This window comes from Chaetodon trifascialis, chromosome 6, assembly GCF_039877785.1.
Source record: "Chaetodon trifascialis isolate fChaTrf1 chromosome 6, fChaTrf1.hap1, whole genome shotgun sequence".
Classification (NCBI taxonomy): domain Eukaryota; kingdom Metazoa; phylum Chordata; class Actinopteri; order Chaetodontiformes; family Chaetodontidae; genus Chaetodon; species Chaetodon trifascialis.
Genome location: NC_092061.1, coordinates 10410896 through 10433075, shown reverse-complemented (window position 1 = coordinate 10433075; position 22180 = coordinate 10410896). Strand labels below are relative to the sequence as shown.

The 22180-nt window shown below is 41.4% G+C and overlaps 2 protein-coding genes across 2 annotated transcripts in view; both read left to right on the top strand.

Moving 5' to 3' along the window:
- Positions 1-1616: 1616 nt before the first annotated feature.
- Positions 1617-16557, top strand: slc1a3a (solute carrier family 1 member 3a). Its single transcript, XM_070965465.1, has 10 exons — positions 1617-1758; positions 2249-2588; positions 3607-3744; positions 10479-10683; positions 10939-10981; positions 11737-12005; positions 12089-12322; positions 12581-12775; positions 13830-13964; positions 14550-16557. Exons 2-10 carry the CDS (start codon positions 2405-2407, stop codon positions 14755-14757), a joined length of 1611 nt encoding a protein of 536 aa, XP_070821566.1. The 5' UTR covers positions 1617-1758; positions 2249-2404; the 3' UTR covers positions 14758-16557.
- A 2094-nt stretch (positions 16558-18651) lies between these two features.
- Positions 18652-22180, top strand: part of nipbla (NIPBL cohesin loading factor a) — a 29926-nt gene continuing 26397 nt past the window's right edge. The window contains exons 1-2 of the mRNA XM_070963874.1: positions 18652-19038; positions 20603-20674. The gene's annotated coding sequence lies outside the window, so the exon portion shown is untranslated. The remainder of the gene's footprint in view (positions 19039-20602; positions 20675-22180) is intronic.

The window sequence follows — 22180 nt, the reverse complement described above, 5'->3', positions numbered from 1 at the left end:
GATTGAAGTAGGAAAAAATGCATTTTCAATGCTCAACAGCAGATTCTGTTTCCATGCAGCCTTTTACCAACATCGATCCACAGACCTTTTGTTAGGAACTACTTATCTCTACACAAAGGGAAGAAACTTTTCATAACAAGGTCTGTGGATGTGAGTAACTGTGTCATTATATAAAACATGTAACTGTTGAACTGAAATTTCTGGTGCTTTGAGTTACTCAAACCAAATGCCAGAGTTCCACTGTGTTGGAGTGACCTGCAGAGCTTATCTCCACAGCTCAGCAAATCCAAACTATCGGTATGGATACCTCACATTCTGGATAAGAGGGAAACATTTCATTGCCTTTTAGAGTGAACTCTCCCTTACATTCATGATTCAAGTGCAGCCAGTTTTAATACATTCAAAACTCTGTGTAATCTGTTGGCAGTGTTATTCTTCTGCTTTCTATACAGCAACCACGCCAGAGACAGAGGTTATATAATGTTACTGAGGTCATATGAAGCATAAGGTACAATGTGTGTGTGTGTGTGTGTGTGTGTGCGTGCGTGTGTGTGTGTGTATGCCTGTGTGTGTGTGGATAGATAGATGGCTGAAACATTTCACAACATTTCTGCCAAACATGGATTCTCTTGGTATGAATCAGAAAGGATGCCTTCAGCTCTGTCTCTCTCACTTGCTGTCTCTCCTGCTTTTATTTTTCGGACGCATTCACCCACATTCACACACACACACACACACACACACACATTTCCGTACACACCCTCAGCGTTAAACACGTTGCGCACGTCAAACTGTGAATTCCTGAATGTTGCTGCCAAACTCATCAGCCATCGGCCGGCCCGTGTTTGCATCATCCCCCCTGGAACTGCCTTACTTTCATGAGGTTTATATGACACACAGCTGCCCCAGTAGCACAGTCGTCGGCCTATTCTCCAAAAAACTCCAGACTGTTTACAGAGATTGTTTCTTTCCCAGCCAAAAGTTGCAGAGCACCAGCTGCACCGCTGCCACTTGGTAAATGTTTATCCTCTCTGTTTAGCTTAACAAACTAAAGACTGAGTTTTTCATGAAAGAAAGATAGTGGACTTTGAATGGTATAAATGTGCTATACGCTCATGGCAGCAGAGTAAGGCAAACTGAGATGGATGAGTGTATCTGTTGGACGTGAGCCAAAATAAATATATGAAAGGCAAATCCACTTCCATATTTTTTTTTTTTTTTTTTTTGATGGATGCAGGACTTTTATTTCTCTGTTGACTCGCTCACCACAGGAATCTCCAATCAGGCTGAACTTATCAAGCGTGAAAAACCATTTGAAAGGGGGGCTGAGAGGGACAGAAGAAAACAAGAAGGTTCTTTCTCTTTCTCCTGCTTGCAGAGCTCATTATTCCTCAAGCTCCCCTCTGTCTGAAATGCACCCCCTTCCTCTAAATTACTTCACTTTCTTAGTTCCCGCCTCACCTCCCCACAAGCCCACACTGTGTGAGTGACTAACCCAAGCTTTTTTTCTACCATAGCACCGCCTCCATTCTCTCACTGGCTCTTTTATTCCCTCATCCCCGCCACCGCCGCGGCTCCCTCCTTTCCTTTCTCCTCCCCTCTCCTCTTTCCTCTCCTCTTTTTGCTGGTTGCTCACACCAACCAGCTCACAGCCAAAGAGCTCCTCTGTCCCTCTCACACTGGCCGAGCTTTAAACCAGACTTTTCCCCCGAAAAACTGAGACATTACTCCAAAGGAAGTTATTGCTCAAGTCTGAAGGTACAGAAACAACTTCTATTGTAGTACTTTACCATTTAATATGTCTGCGACTGTGCATCTACATGTGTGTGAGCGTGATATCTGTGAATCAGTATCAGTTTAACTATTAGACTCTAACTGTACACGTGTGTTGTAGTTACTGGAGTGTACGTAGGAGGAAGTGTGCATGCCTTCACAGTTCTGGTTGCAACACGCGTGCTTTTTCACTCATTGAGTGAAACATTCGACAGCATTGACAGAAGTACTTCGGTTTTTTTAATGCACTTTTGGGGGGTTGCATGTCTGTGACTACAGTACACTTTCTACATGAGGGTCAGTATCTGTCAAAGAAGTTAGAGTAAGACAATAATAAAGCCACTTTGTATGTGCTATATATCGTACAGCAATGGTAAAGTTATGAAGCTTTATTATCTGACAGAACCAAGAGCCTGTCATTTGTTTTTGCTCAAATATCTAATGCTATTACAATATGTCCTTCGCTGTCAACTAGGACACTTGTAACCAAAGGAAAGGTGTGACACAGAGGAAGAGGAGCAACAGGTAACAAGTGAATCAGCAGCACCTTTATGATCTTCCCGCCACTGTTGAGAGGAGTTCAAGTTTCTGCACGTTTATAACGGAAGAACTGAAGATTCCAGCATCAGCTATGACTCAGAGCAACAGGGAGAACCCACAGAGGACCCGGAGCGGTCTGCACCAGATCCGAGCCGGGATCCAGTCCCGATCGCTGCTGGCCAAGAAGAGAGTGGAGAACATCACGAAGGATGACGTGAAAGGATTCTTCATAAGAAATGCCTTTGTGCTCTTTACCGTCGCTGCTGTCATTATTGGTAAGTGAGAAAACACACTGAACTCTATTGGTCATTTAGTTGATTTAAAACTGGAGATCACAAGAAGGGGCTTCGTTTGTTCCTCTCCTCTCCATCTATCACCGCTTTCCACCCCTCTATTCAAACTTGTAAAGAAGAGGGCACCAGATTTTCTGCATCACCCCAACAATCCATCAATCTGGTGTGACTAAGACCCCTGTAGCTGGACGGAAGCAGGAAAAGAATTGAAACAAAGTCACTGGAGCAGAGAATAGAGGGAACTCAGATGAACCTAGCAGGCTGGCCTTTATCTGACCCTGTAACTGACCCTTGACTCGTGGCCATTAACCTCTGAATCCGACCCGGCTGGAAGTGAGCCAGGCCCACCCACCTCCTGAACATCTGCAGCGCCGCTAGAATTACACCATGCCATGACAAACATTTGACTGGTTGTTAAATTCGGCCTGTTCTTCAAGCTGCTGGGTCAGCCACCTGGGTCTTTTCCGGGATTAGTGCTACGGTGGACAAACAGCTCGCCAAGAGAATAGATTCACTGACGCTGAAAAAAGAAACATTTCTGCACAAAATTTTCAGCAGGAGTGACAGTCTTTGCACAAAGTGAAGCTGTTCCCCTGACCTCCTGTCAAAGCAGCAGGAAATGCAAATGTTTGCTTCTTTCATCATCAATACGAGCATTCCCGGCAATGATCATGTATTCACATGCTTTAACCTTTAACTGTAAAGCTCCACCTCTTATGCATCATTCCCAGCTAAGTATGAGTCCTCCGTGTTTTATTTGTGAACTCAAGGCTCGTTTTCTCAGGAGGCCGCAAAGCAGTGAAGTGATAAAAAGATGTTTCAGCTTTCAGGTGTTATTTTGGGACCCTGAAACTTGCCAGTATCAGTATGGTGATATCCATTCTTAAATGTACCACATTTTGCAGAGCTATGATTATATCTGCCTACAGGTGTCAAATCTGGGACTCTCTCAAGGTGTCGTCATGTTAACCCTATCTTCCACATCTGCTCCTCACTGCAGGCATAATCCTGGGATTTTCCCTGCGGCCTTATAACATGTCTTACCGTGACGTGAAGTTCTTCTCTTTCCCCGGAGAACTGCTGATGAGAATGCTTCAGATGCTCGTGCTTCCCCTGCTGGTTTCCAGTCTCATCACAGGTATGAACATCAGGCCATCAGGACACAAAAGGCTGCAGATGCAATAACTCAGTTAATTCACCTCTTACTCAGATACAGATTTTGACACGATGGTATTCTTAGCTTCCATTTTTTTTCACAAAAGTTCTTTTCTTTTTGGAAATGATTTACTTATTGCATTAATAATCTGAACAAATAGGTGTGAGCGGTACACACCTAATGTTTACACACAGCACTCCCACATGGTTGTAAGCCACCGTAAATTAACTGTTCAGTTGTCATCAGTTATTTTTAGTTCAAATGTACCTCAGTATCTAAAATAAGCACAGCCAGCTGACACTGACAGTTCCCCTCTGTGTGACATTGTCTTGTTCTAAATTTATATCAAACAACTTAGTCACCACACACAGCACTACTGCATCTCTTAATATCACAAGAAACCCAAACATTTTTCCTTGCGTGCTCATTTGCAGCACGTCTGTATGTCTGAGTGCTCAACATGCCTCCACAGCTGTCTCCATGTTAAGCTCGACCCATCCACTTTCCACTGCTATGCCCCTTAAAACTGTATGTCATTCAGCCTGAGGAGTAGGTAGTGCACAGCATCAGTTATGGAAAAAGTAGGAGCTCTCTCCTAGGTAGCTTGTGATTTCTTTGTAAAATGTTCATAGCAGTGACGGTGCTGGTTGTTGTTTTGTGACTCCATGGATCAACACGTACATCATGAGCAGCAGAGTGAGACATCGGTTTGTTCAGCCGACGCTGTTTGTTAGCTTTGGGCCTAGTGGCAGACGAGGTTAGGATGATCTCATGAGCAACAGAGAGACAGATATGCTCTGGACTTACAGTGCTGCTCTCAGTCACATGCTTGACCCATGTTGTAATGGTCTTGATGTTGATACAACACAAGCAAAGAAGTCCCAGCTTTATAATGTTTTAATTAAAAAAGCGATTCAGAATTTGTGAACTGGATTCGTTTGCAGTTAGAATATCTTGTACTTTCTGTGGCTCAAATCTATTTGGATCTGAATTTCTGAAAAACGCAAACATATGACACCAAGGTTTTCTCTTCAAGTCCAGGGATGTAGTGAGTTGATTCGTCACTGTTGATATGGTTCAGAAATCGAGTCAGACACGCAGGGATGTTTTCTCCCAAAGGCCTGTGGCCTGTCTGTTACTTAGCAGAGCCTCTGCTCGTCATGGACGTATAGAGTAGAGCAAGTATAGATAGAAAAGTGGAAAATGTGAATTTCCAAAAACACTGGTCAGCAGAGGTGACTGGGAAACATAGGCGGGACATGCTGAGACCAAACGTCCAGTGTCTGAGCAGTGATTGACGGGGCAAGAAGCCAGTCTCCTGATGAGATGAGAGGGACACGTTGTCCCATAATAACCTGCTTTGTGCTGCAGCGAGGCGTAACATCAGCATCCTCTGACATCATGTCACATGACCGCAGCTACAACATGTGGAAACCAACAAAGAGTGCTGTTCTGCAGCCTAGTCATCTGTCACACAGCGCCTTTCTCGTGTGTGTGTGTGTGTGTATGTGCCCCTATCAAAGTCATCAGACATAATGATATGTGTCATTAGACTAGAACATGTCAATTACTATATTACTACTGCTGCCACTTGTTTGTACCATCTTGATATGATTATTTTCTGTTTGAGTAGTTTGATTGTGCAGCTTGATGTGGACACAACATTACATTATGACACAATAATAACATACTTTTGTTGTGCATTTATGTATTTTTTTGTGCAGCAGTGCTGGTTTGAACCAACTTTATCTGCATCAGCCTCAAAGGTAGCGTGCCACTGCCAAGAATAAAGTCAATAGCAGCAGAAAGAAAACACATTCAAGCACAGTAAATGTACCAAATGTACTTCATATTTAGCAAAGCTCCAAAATGACAGATGACAAAAATATTGTAAAATATAAGGTGCAGATTTCAGTTCTGAAATACAGAGAAGACGTATGTGATTACTGTAATCTCCCACAGCTACTGGCTATCCATTCACTCAAGCTTTGAATGGCACAAATGATTCTTATAATACTAATAGTATATTGTCATTCCAGATCCATAACCAGCTTCAAAATCAAATCAGATCGTCTGTGTAGAACTGAAACTCGTTTGTCCTCTGATGAACAGTTGATCATCCACTGCTGCCTCCTCTTTACTGTGAAACCTGTGTGTCACAGTATGTCATAAGTGAGGAGGTCCCACCCATCATTGTTCTCCTCATAGCAAAGTTGATTGGACTTCCTTACTGACAAGAAAGGATGCACATTTGATTAAATTAATCTTTAAATTATTAAAATTATATTATTATTGTTATTATTATTTTATCTTCTCTTATTGCAACAAGGACATGTACAAAATTTCTTTGGAGCTGTGATCAGCAGTCTGTCAGAGATTAAGAAGCGTAGAGGTCACAGTAATTACAGTGGCTGCGAAACATAACTGTTTCACCAAAGCACATACACACACCTGCACGTGCTGCCATGCTACAACTCAGAGTCTTTGAGGAACTTTAACTTTCAAAACAAACAGGAGAATCAAGAGTTTATTAGATTATTAGATTCGCTTCACTGAATCCAACATTTTGGCCAGTATGTCACACAACAACATTCTGAACATCTGCAACACAGCTGTAGACGTCAACATTTTGAAAACTGTGTATGTATTGTATGTTATTGGAAGTCACTTTCTGTTTCCAGTTTGTCTGATTTCTGATGAAACTATGAGCTCAGTTGGAAAGTGATTCAAGAGGCCTTATTTTACTTTAGAGGACAACATGAAGAGCATTTTAACAGACTTTAGCTGTATGTTTATCTGTGTTTTTATTCCCACAGCATACTGCAGGCCGGACTCACCACCTTTCCTATAAGAACTGATGTCCTGCGGCCTAAATGTACTTGCTGTAAGCACTATTTCTTCAGCAGTGATTGCTTTACACACATGACTTGGAGCACTGCTTTGAGCTATTTCAGAGGATGAGAGCATCAGAGCTCCTATGGCTTCTTTCCTGTAAACACGTGACCCCTGAGCAAACTGTCATGCTCCCAAGGATGAACTGTGCTTTTATGTGAAATGGGCTATCCCTGTTGAAAGGGACTTCCCTCTGAAATTTGACGCTGTCTAAAAGTGAGGTTAAATGGGGGATAAAGTCTGAGCAGAGTCCTGAGGGACCCTGAAAGGTAGGAAATGAAAGAAAGCACAACTAGGAAAACCAAGGATCCAGGATTATAAGAAATATGTGTTTTAGTGAGAGTTTGACAAAGAGAGAGGGAGAAGAGGAAAACTGCAACCCTTCATTGATCTTCATCCATAACCACATTACATTTTTTCTCTCACTCATGCAAACACACTTCAGATTACCCATTCAATGTGTGTTTGCTGCAAAACCCACATTGTCTTCAGGCATTTCATTAAGAGAGCTGAGAGTCCACCATGGAGTATTTATAGAGCCGAGAAGCGCTGGACAGGGAGAGGGGATGTGGGCAGTAAAAAGAGGAAAAGGAGGATGATTACGGGGGAGGTCGCTGGAAGGGGAACTTGAATGTAGGAGGGGGAGGGAGTTGAGGGGAAGATCAGTATAAGGAGTAAAGACAGAAAAAGAATGTCAAGGAGGATGAAAACTGACAGTAAATAATTAGGTTAAGATTATTTGTGAGTTAAATGAAGGCAGCAACATAAAGGTAGAAATAAAATATGAAGAAATTATAAAATAAATGTTCAATAAATGTCAACTCAAGGGTTTTAAATTTACAGATAAGATGTAAACATATGTAAGTCACTGTTAGTAAAATGTAAAGTAAACGTCCGCCCTCAGTAAAATCAGCCCTTGCAGCATTAAATCACTACGTAGTGACATGTTATTGGACGTGGTCCAGGTGGAGCTCGTTCTATCATATACTATGATCTTACCACATGTGCATGTAATACCTTATTCAAATGTGTCAGGATCTAAAATCACATCTAGCTTCACAGAGAAAGCATTGCATCCAGGGCAGAGATGCAGTGGAGTAGAAATATAAAGTCACAAAGAATGGCACAAAAATCCTCTTCATGGGTCCAGTAAAGTGCACGTTTTCACTGGGACTGCAGAATATCCAAACCCTAAAAGAGAGAAAAAGTATAAAAAGGTGTAGCAGCACTGCAACTGACTTCTAGTTTTAATGATGCTCATCTAATCATGAAATACTCGTTCTGGGAACCTGCAAGTCCAAAAACAAAACAAAATAATTAGCAGTTTCTGTGCTAAAAGATCTAATCTAAAGTGTTAATCTGTGCGCTATCCTGTAACTATTTTCATTTCTGCCAATTCTTGATTAATCCATTCATTTTTTTTGTCGATAAAATGTGAAAAGAAGTGCAGGTCACAACATCCTAGAGCATCCTAGAGTCAGATGTTCAGATGTCTTCTTTGGTCACCGGCACTCCAGAATCCAGAGATATTCAGGATGGCATCATGTAATCATATTAATTTTAAGTAAAATGTATTCAGACAGACATGTGGAGATATTAACTGACTGCAGAGCTTCAGGTAAAGTCTTTTAGAACTGTGGAGTCAGTCTTTGCCCAGCATCAGTGGATGTTAATTGCCCTCTGGACAGACCTCTTGCAGTTGCTGTATCCTGCGCCCCCCAAAGTACGTCTGCTTTTGTGTTTGACGAACATTCCCCACATGAGAAAGAAAGTCATTCTTCCTGCTCTCCTTCAATCTTGGTTCTTTTGAAAGGATGGAATTGGTGAGGCTGTGTCCGTTGTTGCCTGGACAACAAGCTGGGGATCATTGTGTGCGTGCGGGGCTGACTAAGTCAACAAGTTTTCCCAGGGCTGTCAGAAAAGGAATAGGAGGAGAGCGGGAGAAGCGGGGGAGGTGGTTGGGGGGGGAAAGGGTGGCAATGAAAGAGGATTGCAGCAATAAGATCAGCGTGCAAGAAAAAAGAAGAGGGAGGCCAGGAGGGGTGGTAGAGAGAAGGAGGTGAAGAATTCAGGAGAGGAGAATCAGGGAGGAAAGGATGAGGAGGGGAGGAAGAGGATCAAAAAGAACTGGATAAAAGCCTAAGTCCTGGGCATGTTGAGACAAGAGGGACAGAGAGGGCCAAAGCAGGGGCAGTAGGTACGCCCATGCACACGCACACGCACACACACACACACACACACACACACACACACACACACACACACACACACGCACACACACACGCACGCACACGCACTTTGGCATACACAGTGTCAGGGTGTCACTTATGAAAGGAACACACATATCTCCCATCACACAAAGCCTGCTTCGCCTTGTCCAGCTCTGAATGAAGATAATGGCCATAATAGGAGCTGACACTTTGAAAATACAGCGCCACCGTCATGCCTTTTGAGGCAGCCTGTCTGTTTCCAGTGGCTGCATTTCTTTTTACAACCATTATCCCCGCAAAGTCTGTTTAATGCTATTAAAGCTGTGGCGGATGGTTTAGCTCTCGGGCAACAGGGTTTTTTTTCTTCAGCAACGGGTTTGTCAATTCTTAAAACTATTTCTCTTCCAACCTGCAATCGATGCAAAATGAAACTCCTCACATAGTGCAGTTAATTATAATTAAATTGTATCCAGCCCTCTTTGTAGAAATTCAGACTTCACCCCACATAGCAGGGAGCAAAGTATTTCTTTGTCACTCGATCATTATCTGTTCTGCATCATGCTGCATCACATTTGTTCTGTATAACGTCAGGCTGTCCTGTGTTTTCACAGCTGCTTTCTGTGCATCGGCCTGAGCTTTACATGCCCCGTAGCGCATACAGCTTTTGTCACAGAGCACAGATACATCGTTGTTGCTTATATTTCTAGACCAATATTCGGTTGAGGTCAGGCTGTTAATCTGCAACTGACATGTCTGTCTGCTCTTTGTGTTCACAACAAACCAACGTCACACTTGAGGACATGCAGCACTGTTATGTGATCAAATAAAAGTCAGCGATTTGCATGATGCCAACTCTGCTTTGGGGTGAAACCTTTTGGCCCCTGCAGCTAGAATTTAGAATATTTTATCTCTATATGAATATACAACTTCTGAAGAGCGTTTGAACAGCAGATGAGCCCCTGGGTGCTGTATAGCAGGTGTTGTTTTTCCATGAGTAAAGGTCAGAGTCAGATTATGTTTCTCGCTGCTCTTTGTTGTCACAGATAGTTAGGTAGATAATTCAGCTGGGTGTATTCCACCTGTAATTACGGCACACTTTCCCAGGCTAACTGTAAGGGACAAAGGTTAATGACACATCTATGCAAAGTCATGGAGCAGCATGACTGAAGATGATGCTTTTTTTCCACCTGCAGAAACAACAACAAAGACTTTATAGACCCAATTCTGACATGATTGCATTATATGTTAATTTTCCCTCACTCTCCTGATCTTGATGCGACTATATGTCTGCACCATTTGACTTTTTGTTACTGTGCTGAGCAACATTTTGTGTGTTGCATTTACTGCTCAGTGACTGCTCAGTAATTGGGCTAATTTACATGATGCCATGGAGCTGCTGCACTACATGCTTACAGCACTGCTGCACCTTCCACAGGGAGCCCCTGTTCACAACGCCTACAGCATGAAAGACCATCCATGCTTCTGATAACATATCAGTAACAGTAACAGTAAGATTGCAGGCACCAGGGGATCAATAGTTATTTGAGAAACTCTTTGGAGAATAAACCCTGTGACGCCGATATGCATTAACAGATCATCATATGTCCTTTTCAGGTATGGCTGCTCTGGACGGCCGTGCTTCTGGTAAAATGGGTATGAGGGCAGTGGTCTACTACACCACCACCACTGTCATCGCTGTGATCATCGGTATCATCATGGTGGTCATTATCCACCCTGGAAAAGGATCCAAGGATGAGTTCCAGAAGCCACAGAAGATAGAGCAGATCAGCCCTGCTGATGCCTTCCTGGACCTTATCAGGTACCTACGCACATTTAAGCGCCTTGAACAACCAAATACACTCACACAGGCACTCCAGTACAATGATTCTGTCCACAAAAATTTGAATTTATAATCCCTCATTTATTGCCCTGTTTGCTTCCCTTTATTGGCCCTTACATTCAGATAGAGGAGCAAATATTTCAACCACAGCATGTAGTTTGTCAGTTTTTAAGCAATAAGCATTTATAATTTTAAACAATGTGCTAACACATACCGCTTTGTTGTGTTCTCTAGAAACATGTTTCCTCCTAACATTGTGGAGGCTTGCACCAAACAGGTAACTCTCCAACCACATCCTCTCTCTTTCCTCATCCTGTAGTTACATGAAATGTTTTATTCCTTAATTATCTCATTTTTGCATATTATCATCAGTGCTTGAGTGCACATTTAGTATTGTTTAAAGCCTTTCCAGGACAGGGTTTCTATTACATGGGTTTTTGTTTATATGCTCACATTGACATTGTCATTCATGTGGACTCTCGGCTGCTCACTAGAGATCTCTGTTACACTGGAAATGAACTTTATACTACCAGCAATTAAAATTAAATTTGCCATCTATATGAAAACACATCAGATTTAATGTCTATAAACTAGTCATCTCAATCTCTGCTTATAGATCCAATGTTAATATTGCCATAAGAGGTTTTACGGTATCATTTCAGACAGGGATCGAATGATCCAATCATTGACTGTCTGTGCTTACATGTGACACAGCTGAGTCGTTGAGGGCCTTTCTCAGTGTGACTTTCACTTCCTCATTCCGCCACATTTTCGGCAGATGGAGGTGCCCTGGCAGCACTGTGACATTTTGCATGGCAGATGGTAATGCAGGAACTTGAAAGCACAGATAAATAACTGCATTCTGAAATTCTGAATGTGCATTTTATTTTAAGGTACTGACATTTAGCATGTAATAGAATCTTTAATGGCCATGAATCTCTAATGTTTTTCTGGAATAAAGGTATTTATAAAATCTTATTGCCTCAGGGATCAATCACTATTTAACCCATCCTCTTTCTTTTTAAAACCCAGTTCAAGACGCAGTACGGCAAGAGAGTGGTCCATGTGACGATGACAGTGAACGACACGGTATTCACACTCAATGACAGCCAGGAGATAACCCGCGAGGAGATGATCCCAGTGCCGGGGAAGGTTGATGGAATCAATGCTCTCGGCCTGGTGGTGTTCTCCATATGCTTCGGTCTGATCATCGGGAGCATGAGGGAGCAGGGACAACCCCTCAAGGACTTCTTTGACTGTCTCAATGAAGCCATTATGAGGCTGGTCGCCATAATCATGTGGTAAGTACCAGAAGAGATGGATGGATGGATGAAGTGTTGGACCTTTCAATTGGAAATTCACAATATCACTCATTGATCCTCAGGTATGCCCCGATTGGTATCCTGTTCCTAATTGCTGGTAAGATTGTGGAGATGGAGGACATTTCAGTCATGGGTGGCCAGCTGGGAATGTACACAGTTACGGTAATTTGTGGGCTGCTCGTCCATGCCATCGTTGTCCTGCCAACACTCTACTTCGTAATCACCAGGAAGAACCCCTTTGTTTTCATCGGTGGGCTGCTGCAGGCACTCATCACTGCTCTGGGAACATCCTCTAGGTATGCAATTGGGTTCAAAACCTCACAAAATGACAAGAAAATTCAAGGTCAAGGTAACTTGTGTGCAGGGGAATTACATTGCTTTGCTTCACTGCCTGGGAAACAGTTAGAAGAGAAACATGTACAAAAGACCATGAAATACAGTTTCATATATTCAGGAGTAATAGTAACCCAAATGCAAGATTCCAGTTCATGCTTATTACATAAAGTACAGTTTTCCCACTCCTTCTCATCCTGTCCCCTTCTATCCTCACTCAGTTCTGCCACATTGCCCATCACTTTTAAATGCCTGGAGGAAAACAACAAGGTGGACAAGCGCGTGACACGCTTCGTGCTCCCTGTTGGCGCCACCATAAACATGGACGGCACTGCTTTATATGAAGCCCTGGCAGCCATCTTTATCGCTCAGGTCAATGATTATGACCTCAACTTTGGACAAATCCTCACCATCAGGTATGCCATGTACAGTGCACCTGCCTTTCCACGTTTTGCAGATCCATTAATGATGCCATCAGTGACTGAAGATGTATTCAGATCATTTAGTTAAGTAAAAGTACTAATACCAAAACAATACTGTGAAAAGTCCTACATTCCCAACCTTACTTAAAGTAATAGATACTTTAAGTAAAGTAATCAGCAAAATGTACCTAAAGTATAAAAAGTAAACATGCTCATTATGCAGAAAAATGATTCCTGTCAGTATTTTACTGTAATGTCTTACTATAGCTCATAGCATTGCTGTCCCGTGAGAACCACGTATCTCTAAAAAGTCCACTTTTCAGCAGCTCAGCCCTGTTTTCAGCTTGGTGACAATACATTTCCCAGTTTATCCAATAGTTTTTTTTGCTTAAGAAGGACGAGAATTTCCTCAGCCAATAAAAGATCATTTAATCCTTCAAGTTTATCATAAAAAATGCAACGCAAAATCACCACATTTGGAGAAACGTGGTTTTCACTGGACAGATGGATATGGAAAATTGTAATCTGAAAACTAAGAGTAAAAAGTGCTATATTTGCCTCTGAGCTGTAGTGGGGTGGGGTAGAAGTATAAAGTTGCTGGAAGTACTCATGTGAAGTACATGTACCTCAAATTATAGCAAATCTAATTCAATACATTTTTGTATACTTTAAATGCAACCAAAAGGATTGGATTCAGTACTGTAAACCTCGGCTTCTCTGAGAATCAAATCAGTCTTTGGAGATACAAGAGAATATTTCTATTACATTTGTCTTTCATTATGGCAAGAAATGCTTAACCTACGCATGTCCAAACCTCAAAACCACAAGTGACAGCTTTAATGACTTTCCAACCAACAGGCTGACTGTTTGACTAGGGACAGATGGGGAATAGTACAGCCAAGGGAATGAACTTAAGTGGACCTCCTCAATGCTACTACCAAAGAACGATTGAGAGGTCAACACTGGGACGTGTCTGTCACTGTTCCACTTCAAGGAAGCATTTCTGGACAATTCAAATCTCTCTCTGTTTGCTGTTTTTTCCCATCAGTATCACAGCCACAGCAGCCAGTATCGGAGCAGCTGGAATCCCTCAGGCTGGACTGGTCACCATGGTCATTGTGCTAACGTCCGTAGGCCTGCCCACTGATGACATCAGTCTTATCATTGCAGTTGATTGGTTTCTGTAAGTATTGGCTCTGTGACATCTTAGAAAACAATTCCTTTAAAATCAACAAATAGGAGTGAAGAAGGCTTAATTTAAATTCAGTCAAGTTCCAGCCAGGAGGATTTTATGGGCTTGAAAAATGATCGAGCCGGTGTGCCGTACTCCCCTGGCTGGATTACTGGACAGCTTCCAGAGACACTCCCCTCACATTCCACGTCCCTCAATCCATCTGGTTTTCATTCAGTTGGCAGCCAATCCCAGTACAACACTCCACTTCCTCCAATCTACTGGCTGTGTTTCATGTGGTTTGACGACTGCCTGCAGAGACTGAAACCATGCCTTCAGTTTCTTAATGAATATTCTTTTATGTACACACATTTACAAACACTCCAGGTGGATTGAATTAGCAGTTTCATCAGTGGCATTGATTATTTCATATTCTTGTTTCTTTAGTCTTTTTGTCTCCTCTGTCTTGTCTTTTTTTGGTTTTTATTTGTTGTTTCTTGTTTCTTCTTGCCTTGTCTTGTTGTATCTTGTCTGTTTTTGTCGTGTCCTGTCTTCTCTTTTCCCTCCTGTCCTCACCTGTTCTCTGTCTTTCCTCAGGGACCGACTGCGCACCACCACCAACGTCCTTGGAGACTCCATTGGTGCAGGTATAGTAGAACATCTGTCTCGCCATGAGTTGCAGAAAAAAGACCCTGAGGTCGGCAACTCAGTGGTGGAGGAGGCAGACAAGAAGCCGTACCAGCTCATCTGCCAGGAAAATGAGTATGAGAACGAGAGGCCTCCTGACAGCGAGACGAAGATGTAGGGACAAAAGTTTTGTGAGACCTCGTGTACATTCCTAGTCAAACCATTGTGCTGCATTGAACCACATTCTCAACTAAGCTCCTCTTAATTTGAAAGCCTTCCTCACACAAGATTGGAGGGATCAAATTAAATTTATCTACAGCTAGAATATATTTCAGCCAAGATGACTTCCTCTAATGAGTGTGAGGTGTGGACTTTCTTGACACACTGCTCACTTGAAATGGTTCACTGTTGCATTGTTTTCTTCCTAAGAGTACTATATTTATCTGCCATAGGATGGCAGCTGTTTACTATTAAGAATGAACTACTCTAGAGCCTGGTGGTCCGGGGCCGGCATGCCATATCAAACTTCTCTCAGAACTGTGGTGACTAATCTCACCCACTAGAGGTCAGTATTGCTGTGAGTCGTAACACCGCAGCTTATTACAGTCCATACTGGTACAGACTTTTCTGGCTTTAAAATAGTTGCTTTTGTCTTGTTTGGGTGGTGTTGTATAAGGACAGTCTAAGTGAAATGGTAGTAAAAAATCTGTCCAGACACTGATGTAAAAAGTGTTGGATACAGGCTAACTACTTTGGGGGAAAAGGGCTGTCTATTTACAGACTTCTGTACAGAGATCAGTGGCTTTATTTTCTATGATTTGATGTACAGATTCAACTGAACGGATGAATGATGTCATTTACCGTGAGACACACATACTTTGGTCCCCTAAATGTCTAAACCAGGAAGTGCCATTGTTATGTAAACAAAGCTCATCTCGGCAACTATTATTATTATTAAAACTGACAAACCAAATTTTCAAGCCATTATATTTCAACCAAAAAAGGACCAAAATATGTTCAAATTACTGTAGAATTTAATTAAACCATACCTACCCATGCCCAAGCGAATTGCCAATCTGGACAATAATACAGCACTGTTTCAAAAAGGAAGATCATGACTTTATTTCTGATTAATTGTAAAGGTAATTGTGGGTCAATCCCTGACACAGGCTGTCTAACATTTGCATACAACTGAACATTATTTGGTTGAAATGTTGAAGCATCAGTATGAAATATTTGTTTTAGTAAAATGGTAGTCAGGGATGTCTCATTTTCAAATTTCGCTTGACGATACTCAAGTCTTGTAAATTCTCAGTTGAGCTTTCATCAGATGTTAAATTCTAATATGAATGTCCTTTGATTTAATACGGATGCACGTTATAAAGTCATGGATTTCACCATCTTTCATTTTATCTAGCTTGAATCTGTATTTGTTTTGCGTTGGAGCTAATTCAGTATATATAACAAATGTAGCATTTACATAGAAGTTACTTTGTATAGAAGATTTTTCAGAATATACTGTTCCTGTATAGAGAAATGTAGATAAATCTGTACATTAATTGTAGAATCTAATTGTAAAGGGTTACTTGAGGATATTGTGTGTAAAGATGCTGTAACTCTTATCAAATCTAGCGACCAAACTAACAATCCCTCTAGCTGCTTTGGCAAATGCAAAACTGGCTGATTGAAAGGACCAAATGTTTTCCTTTATACCCTTGAGGAAATGGAATAGATCCTTTGTCCTTTGTTTACAGTTGCTGGTGTCTATCTTGATATGCCTGTTCTTCTAATGTTCCTCTAATGAATTCACATGTGAGTGTGTGTGTGCGCGCGCACGCACACACACACACACACACACACACACACACACACACACACACACACACACACACACACACACACACACACACTGAACTGAACTGAACAATAGTTGTACTTTTATCTTGCATGGGTTTTTTTAATAAAAAATGAAATCACTGTTTGGGTATTGATCATTTTATCGTGCACATCGGAGAGACAAAATATGTGATCTGTGAATTCTAAAATAAGGCTCGAGGACAGATACGTGTTAATGAGTGTCTTTGAATGTTTTAAATCCTCATTTAACTGTTTCCGCATACTTGTTTGCAGGCAGTTTGATTAACTTACAAGAGACAAGAGCGAGAATGAACATTAAAAACAGGGATTGAACATTAATGTAAAATAAAATGGAGAATAAAACCCATTTCATAATAAACACAAAATACAAATAAGGATCAAAATAAGATCAAATAAGAGAGAAAATAAACAACACTGAATAGTAGTACTAAGAAGTACAAAAAATAGAGTACAAAAATGCATAACTTCAAGAAAATACAACACTGCATAAGTGTGAGGCAAAGTCATAGCTGGTCAAAGGATACATTTTTAGCTTTCTTTTCAAAAAATTTCGTGAGCTGGCTTCCCTGATTTCTATGTAATGTGTTCCAGAGCACCAACCACTTTCTTTTGGCTGTTGCTAGAAACCTCCAATAAACCAGCAGCAGATCGTTACAATGTTCTTCAAGGCAAATACTAAACAAGGGAGTTTGCAATGTTGCTTGGTCCTAGCCCATTAAGATATAAGGAGGAGGACCTTAGAAGGAGGAAGGGGCATTAGGGAGTAGCTGCCTGGGAATTAGCCATATTCATACCAAAGGGCTGCCCTGAGGGATGAAGTGTACAGATACTGAGCAGCTTAGTGAGTGTAGGTGGAGGCAGTATCTTGCTGAAGGTAACATTAGTGGTTGTTGGTGCTTGAGGGGAGAGCAGTTCTCATTTTCCTCCACTAACCCTGACTTTCCTTTCTGGAATTGGTGCTTCAAAACAGGGCCCCCTCAGTCCAGCCTCCTTCACGCTATTGTCTCGCAATCAAACACAGCAATTTTCTCTCAGATTGGCCACATTATTTAACAAATGCCGATGCTGACACCTTGAGGTCAAACATTGACTTCATCTCCTTCAAAACATTTTGCTTTGCACCATCTGAAAGGCAAATGCACCTAACATGCAATGATCCTGGTCTGTCTTTTATGCTGAGCAGATGAAGCACATGTGTCATATTTCATACGATTTATCACACAATTTGAGATATTGTATCATCTTACATGCTTGTTCTGACAGCTACTTGTCTCGTTGAATCTTTTGATTTAATTTTAAACTTTAAGCTTAAAATATATAAGTCATCCAGACAAGATCTCAAAATTGTCCTGACATACAAAAAGAAACCATAGGTATTAATGCTGCAGACCATGAGCCCATGTAGACACACATACACACAGTGGTGGAAAGTGTGTAAGCGCCTTTACTCAAGAAAAGTACAGTTTAGAGGTACTTCTACTTTCTTTACATTTACTTATTTCTATTTATGATACTTTTTATGAAGATTTCTATGACTGCTAGTTACTAGTAAGACTGCAGTTTATTTAGATTTTATGGACAAAATATATGATGAGCTTTTGAAATAGCCTAGCATGTATTTACATAAACTGAAATGGCAGTAATTACCTTCAACATAACCTGCCAATACATCAAAATGCTGCTTGTTATGTTAATGCATCAATAATAACCCAATAATACAGTCACACTCTGAAAGGGGTCATTCTGCATGAGTGCTTTTCAGGATTTAAATATATGTTGCTCATGAAACAGGACTTTCACTTGCAAATTAATATCTTTTAAAAAGCAGGATGAGTGCTTTACTTCTTCCACCACAGCTCACATAGACCTGACATAACAGACATACTGTAATATGCATGTGAACTGCATAATTGTTTTAAAAATGCGTGTTGATCATTAAAACATTAGTATTTCGTGTAGTGTTTTTATAGATATTTGTGGTAATTTCATGGCCTGATTAATCTCCAGAATGATGATTTGTTTGTATGTGTGGCCATATAACGTGTTTCTTTAGCCGTACAGTTGTAGGCTGCTATAGCAAAGGACCAGAGAAGGTAAACATGTCTTACAGCGCCGCCTTGTGGCCCGAACACGAAATGTTGCATGGCATTTTGTTTGGCGCCGATGGAGGGAGTCACTCCTGAGATCTTTGGTCAGTCAGACGGCAGAACTTCCGGTCGGCATTTTGTTCTACGAGAGGAGAGCCTCTTGATGATCGCAACAATCGTCATATTTCTCATTTATTGTCGAAATTGGCTGCACTCATTGTTTACGTCGGTGCAGACCGACTGAAACTCCGAAGAACGAATGTTTCCCCATGAATGTACGTTGAAACATTCACCCTTGAGTGACGGAAGAAGAACGAATCAGTCCGACCCGGATTATTGTTGATAGCTAGCAAGCTAGCTCACCAGCTAGCTGGCAAGCCAATCGAGTTCCTTCTGGAGGAGCTGCGAGAGAGAAGAAAGGGGGAGCTAGAGATACGGACACGGACACAAACCAAGCTAAAACATTCCCCTCCCTTTGAACGCAACATCCGAAGGTAAATATAATCACCCATCTATCTTTATTAACCAAACTTTTTAAATCACGATTATTAACAATAACATTAATAAATGTTCTGCTGCACGACCACCTACGGCGTCGTTAATCGTTGACCGGGAGGTAACGGAAGCTAGCGAACTAGCCAGCCAAGCTAGCTAGGTGTGTTTTTGCTCCACCAAGGCGCACGGCCTCAACTGGATGTCATTTCGCGAGCCCGAGGATTGGGCCGTTGCCACGGTATTGGAGTCTCTGTCGTTGCCCTTACATCTACTCACATTAACCCATCGCATTTTCCTCGAGCTCAGGGGAATTTCACTAACATTAATTAACCCCGAGTTGCGCTTCCTTGTATTATTTGAATTGCCGTCCCTTTATTTGAACGGGGGACAGCGTTAGAAGCTAACTAACAACACTTAGAGCTAGTTAGCATAACTAGCTAGCTATTAAAACACGACTATTGTTGTTAGCGAATGTGAGGTAGATAGCGTTAGTAATCCTAGCTGCTATCGTGAGTGGTAAGACTAGCTTCGCGGTTAGCTCGAAAGATCCAGGCAGTCAACTTCTTGGCAGTGAAACGTTGTTGGTTTTGTTAGCGGGCAGCGGGCTGCAGCCTGGAATTCAGCTAACTGAGATAAACATTTAAATTGATGCTAATATCAGCTGCACGTTAGCAAAATGTTGGGTTGTAATTGTTTTATGCAATTTGACTCCTAACGCTGTGCTTTAGTTTGCTGGAGCCTTTGGCAGGGCTAATGTTGGTTGCTGCCGTGTTTTGAAATGTTTTGACTGACGACTGCCTGAGCACAAGCTACGCTGCCTCGGCTGTAGTTACTTTACTCTAGGAGTTTACTGGACAGGTCGGTGTTGTTAGTGGAATAGTAGATTTTCTGCTTCTTGACCACAACAAATGCAGTTTGGTTGCTTTCTGCAGTTTGCATACAGCGTACGGTGGCTGTTGGCTACTGGAGGATGCAGCCCCCCACTACTGCCGCCACCATCACAGTGCATCTGTTCCTTTGTGCTGCCTCCTGCCTGTCAGTCTCACAGCTGTCAGCCAAGCCCCAGTGCGTACTGAGGAAGAGCACATAAACCGAGCATGTTAACGTTACAGCTCCCTAATGTAATGTTTACAATATCCATCTGTTGGTCGTATCGTACAGTTGTGTCGCGAAGAACTGTTTCACGTATTTATTATTTGACCTCAGTGATCGGCTTGCGCTGAGGTCTGGTTGCAACCTTGTGTTTACAGATTTGCATGTCCGGCAGAAGTTGCTGAACAAATATTACATTTCTTTAGAAGTCATTTAAAAACGATTTCACATAAGGGCAACAGTGCAGTGCACTTTTGCATTCTTGGTTTGAAGACTGTGTACCAGTAATGACTTGGTCATTGCAAACATGAAATGCATGTGTGACAGTGACTGTTGTGATGCTATCTGGCACTGTTTTGGGTTAGTTTTTTTTTTTTTTTTAGTTTAACTCTTGCAGACACAACTTCTTCTTTCATTTTCTGAAGAAGAATAAACGCAGATGTGATGCAGAGCCATGTTCTCTTTCAACAGATATAAGGAGTAGGACTTTTTATCTGAAATGTCAGTGAGTCCACCCGAGACTGCACAGAATTCTTCAAAAAGGTATTATTATACTGGTTTCAGTCATTTGTCATTATGCTGTCTTGTCATTATTAATGATAACATTGTCTATTCTTAATTGAAGCAGCTGTTAATAACATGTTAATGCATTTGAGGCTAGTGCATGTAATCTCTTTGATTTTGATGGGTATATAAACATATTCCTAATAATGTGTCATGGGGAGTAAAGAAAATAAGAGAGCCCTGTGCTGGCCTTCATTCGGCTTGTTGTAGCGATCACGGTTATCCATGAAGTGTGAGTTGCATTTAAATATTCTGAAAACTGCAGCTGACTTTTCCCTCTGCTATTCTTTGACCTCTTGTGCAGTTTGAGGGGTCAAGGACATCTAATAAGCAAAGGGATTTAAGGCAAATTGAGTGCTACATAGGGGCCTAATTTGTGCAGATCTATCATAATAAGCTGCGAGCACAGATCCCTGTGCTTTGAAATGAATGAAAGGGAATAGACTTCTATGGTAGTAACAAAAAGATTTACATCAGTTGACTACTCATTCAGTTTTGTAGTACTAGCAGTTAACTTTGTATAATAAGTAAAATGAAGTTAGACAAGAATTTGAGAGAAAATAGAGGAATGTTTGTATATACTCACACATGGTATAACATCTACTGTATTACCAGGGCCAATCAGGCTTATCCGCTTGAGTACATTATCACTGGGGTTGTTTATTATTCAAAATATGTACGTACTGGCGGCAGTATGATGCATGTGTACAGGCATACATTTTGCCAGCAAGCCCCCTTCTTTCTTTTAACCTTATAGGCTAAACTTTTAAAATGCAGAAATGCTTATACTGGGTTATTATATTTACAGCAGTTTTTGGGTAGATATCTTACACAGAGATTGCATTGGTTTCCACTTTATTTGCAGCCACCAGATGTGTATACTGCATATCTCCTGTTAGGGAAATCAAGTAATGTGACGTGACATTTAAATGACTCATAACATACATCAGTCAGTATACTGAGGCTGAACTCGATGTGTGTCAGAAATCACAAGCATTTAAAGATTGTATTCATGAATATATTGGACTCAGCTAATTCCTTGTTGATTCGTTGCTACTTGCAGTATGTACCAGGATCATAACACAGCATGATTTAGCAGCAGGATAGTCTAATAGTTGGTGACCTTGTTCTCTATAATCGTACGACCTGGATTCAGTCCTCCATGCATTTGTATCTGTTGAGCATTTCTTGAGTAAGAACGTGACATTCCTGAAGCTGTGTCCCTGTATCCCAAGCAGGGTGCATCCTTATGGATAAGTAACATATATAGATAATATATACGAGAGAAAAGGGTGAGATCCTGTTTGAATATACAATAAAGATCTTGTCAGTTTATCTTTACTGACAAGATCTAATAAGACACATTCATTTGTGGTTTACAGATGATTCAGCGGGCACCATTTCTCCTTCACAAAACAACATTAGGGCAGACATAGTAGTATACACAGCAAATGCTTATTAATTCACTGTGCATTTGAATCAACA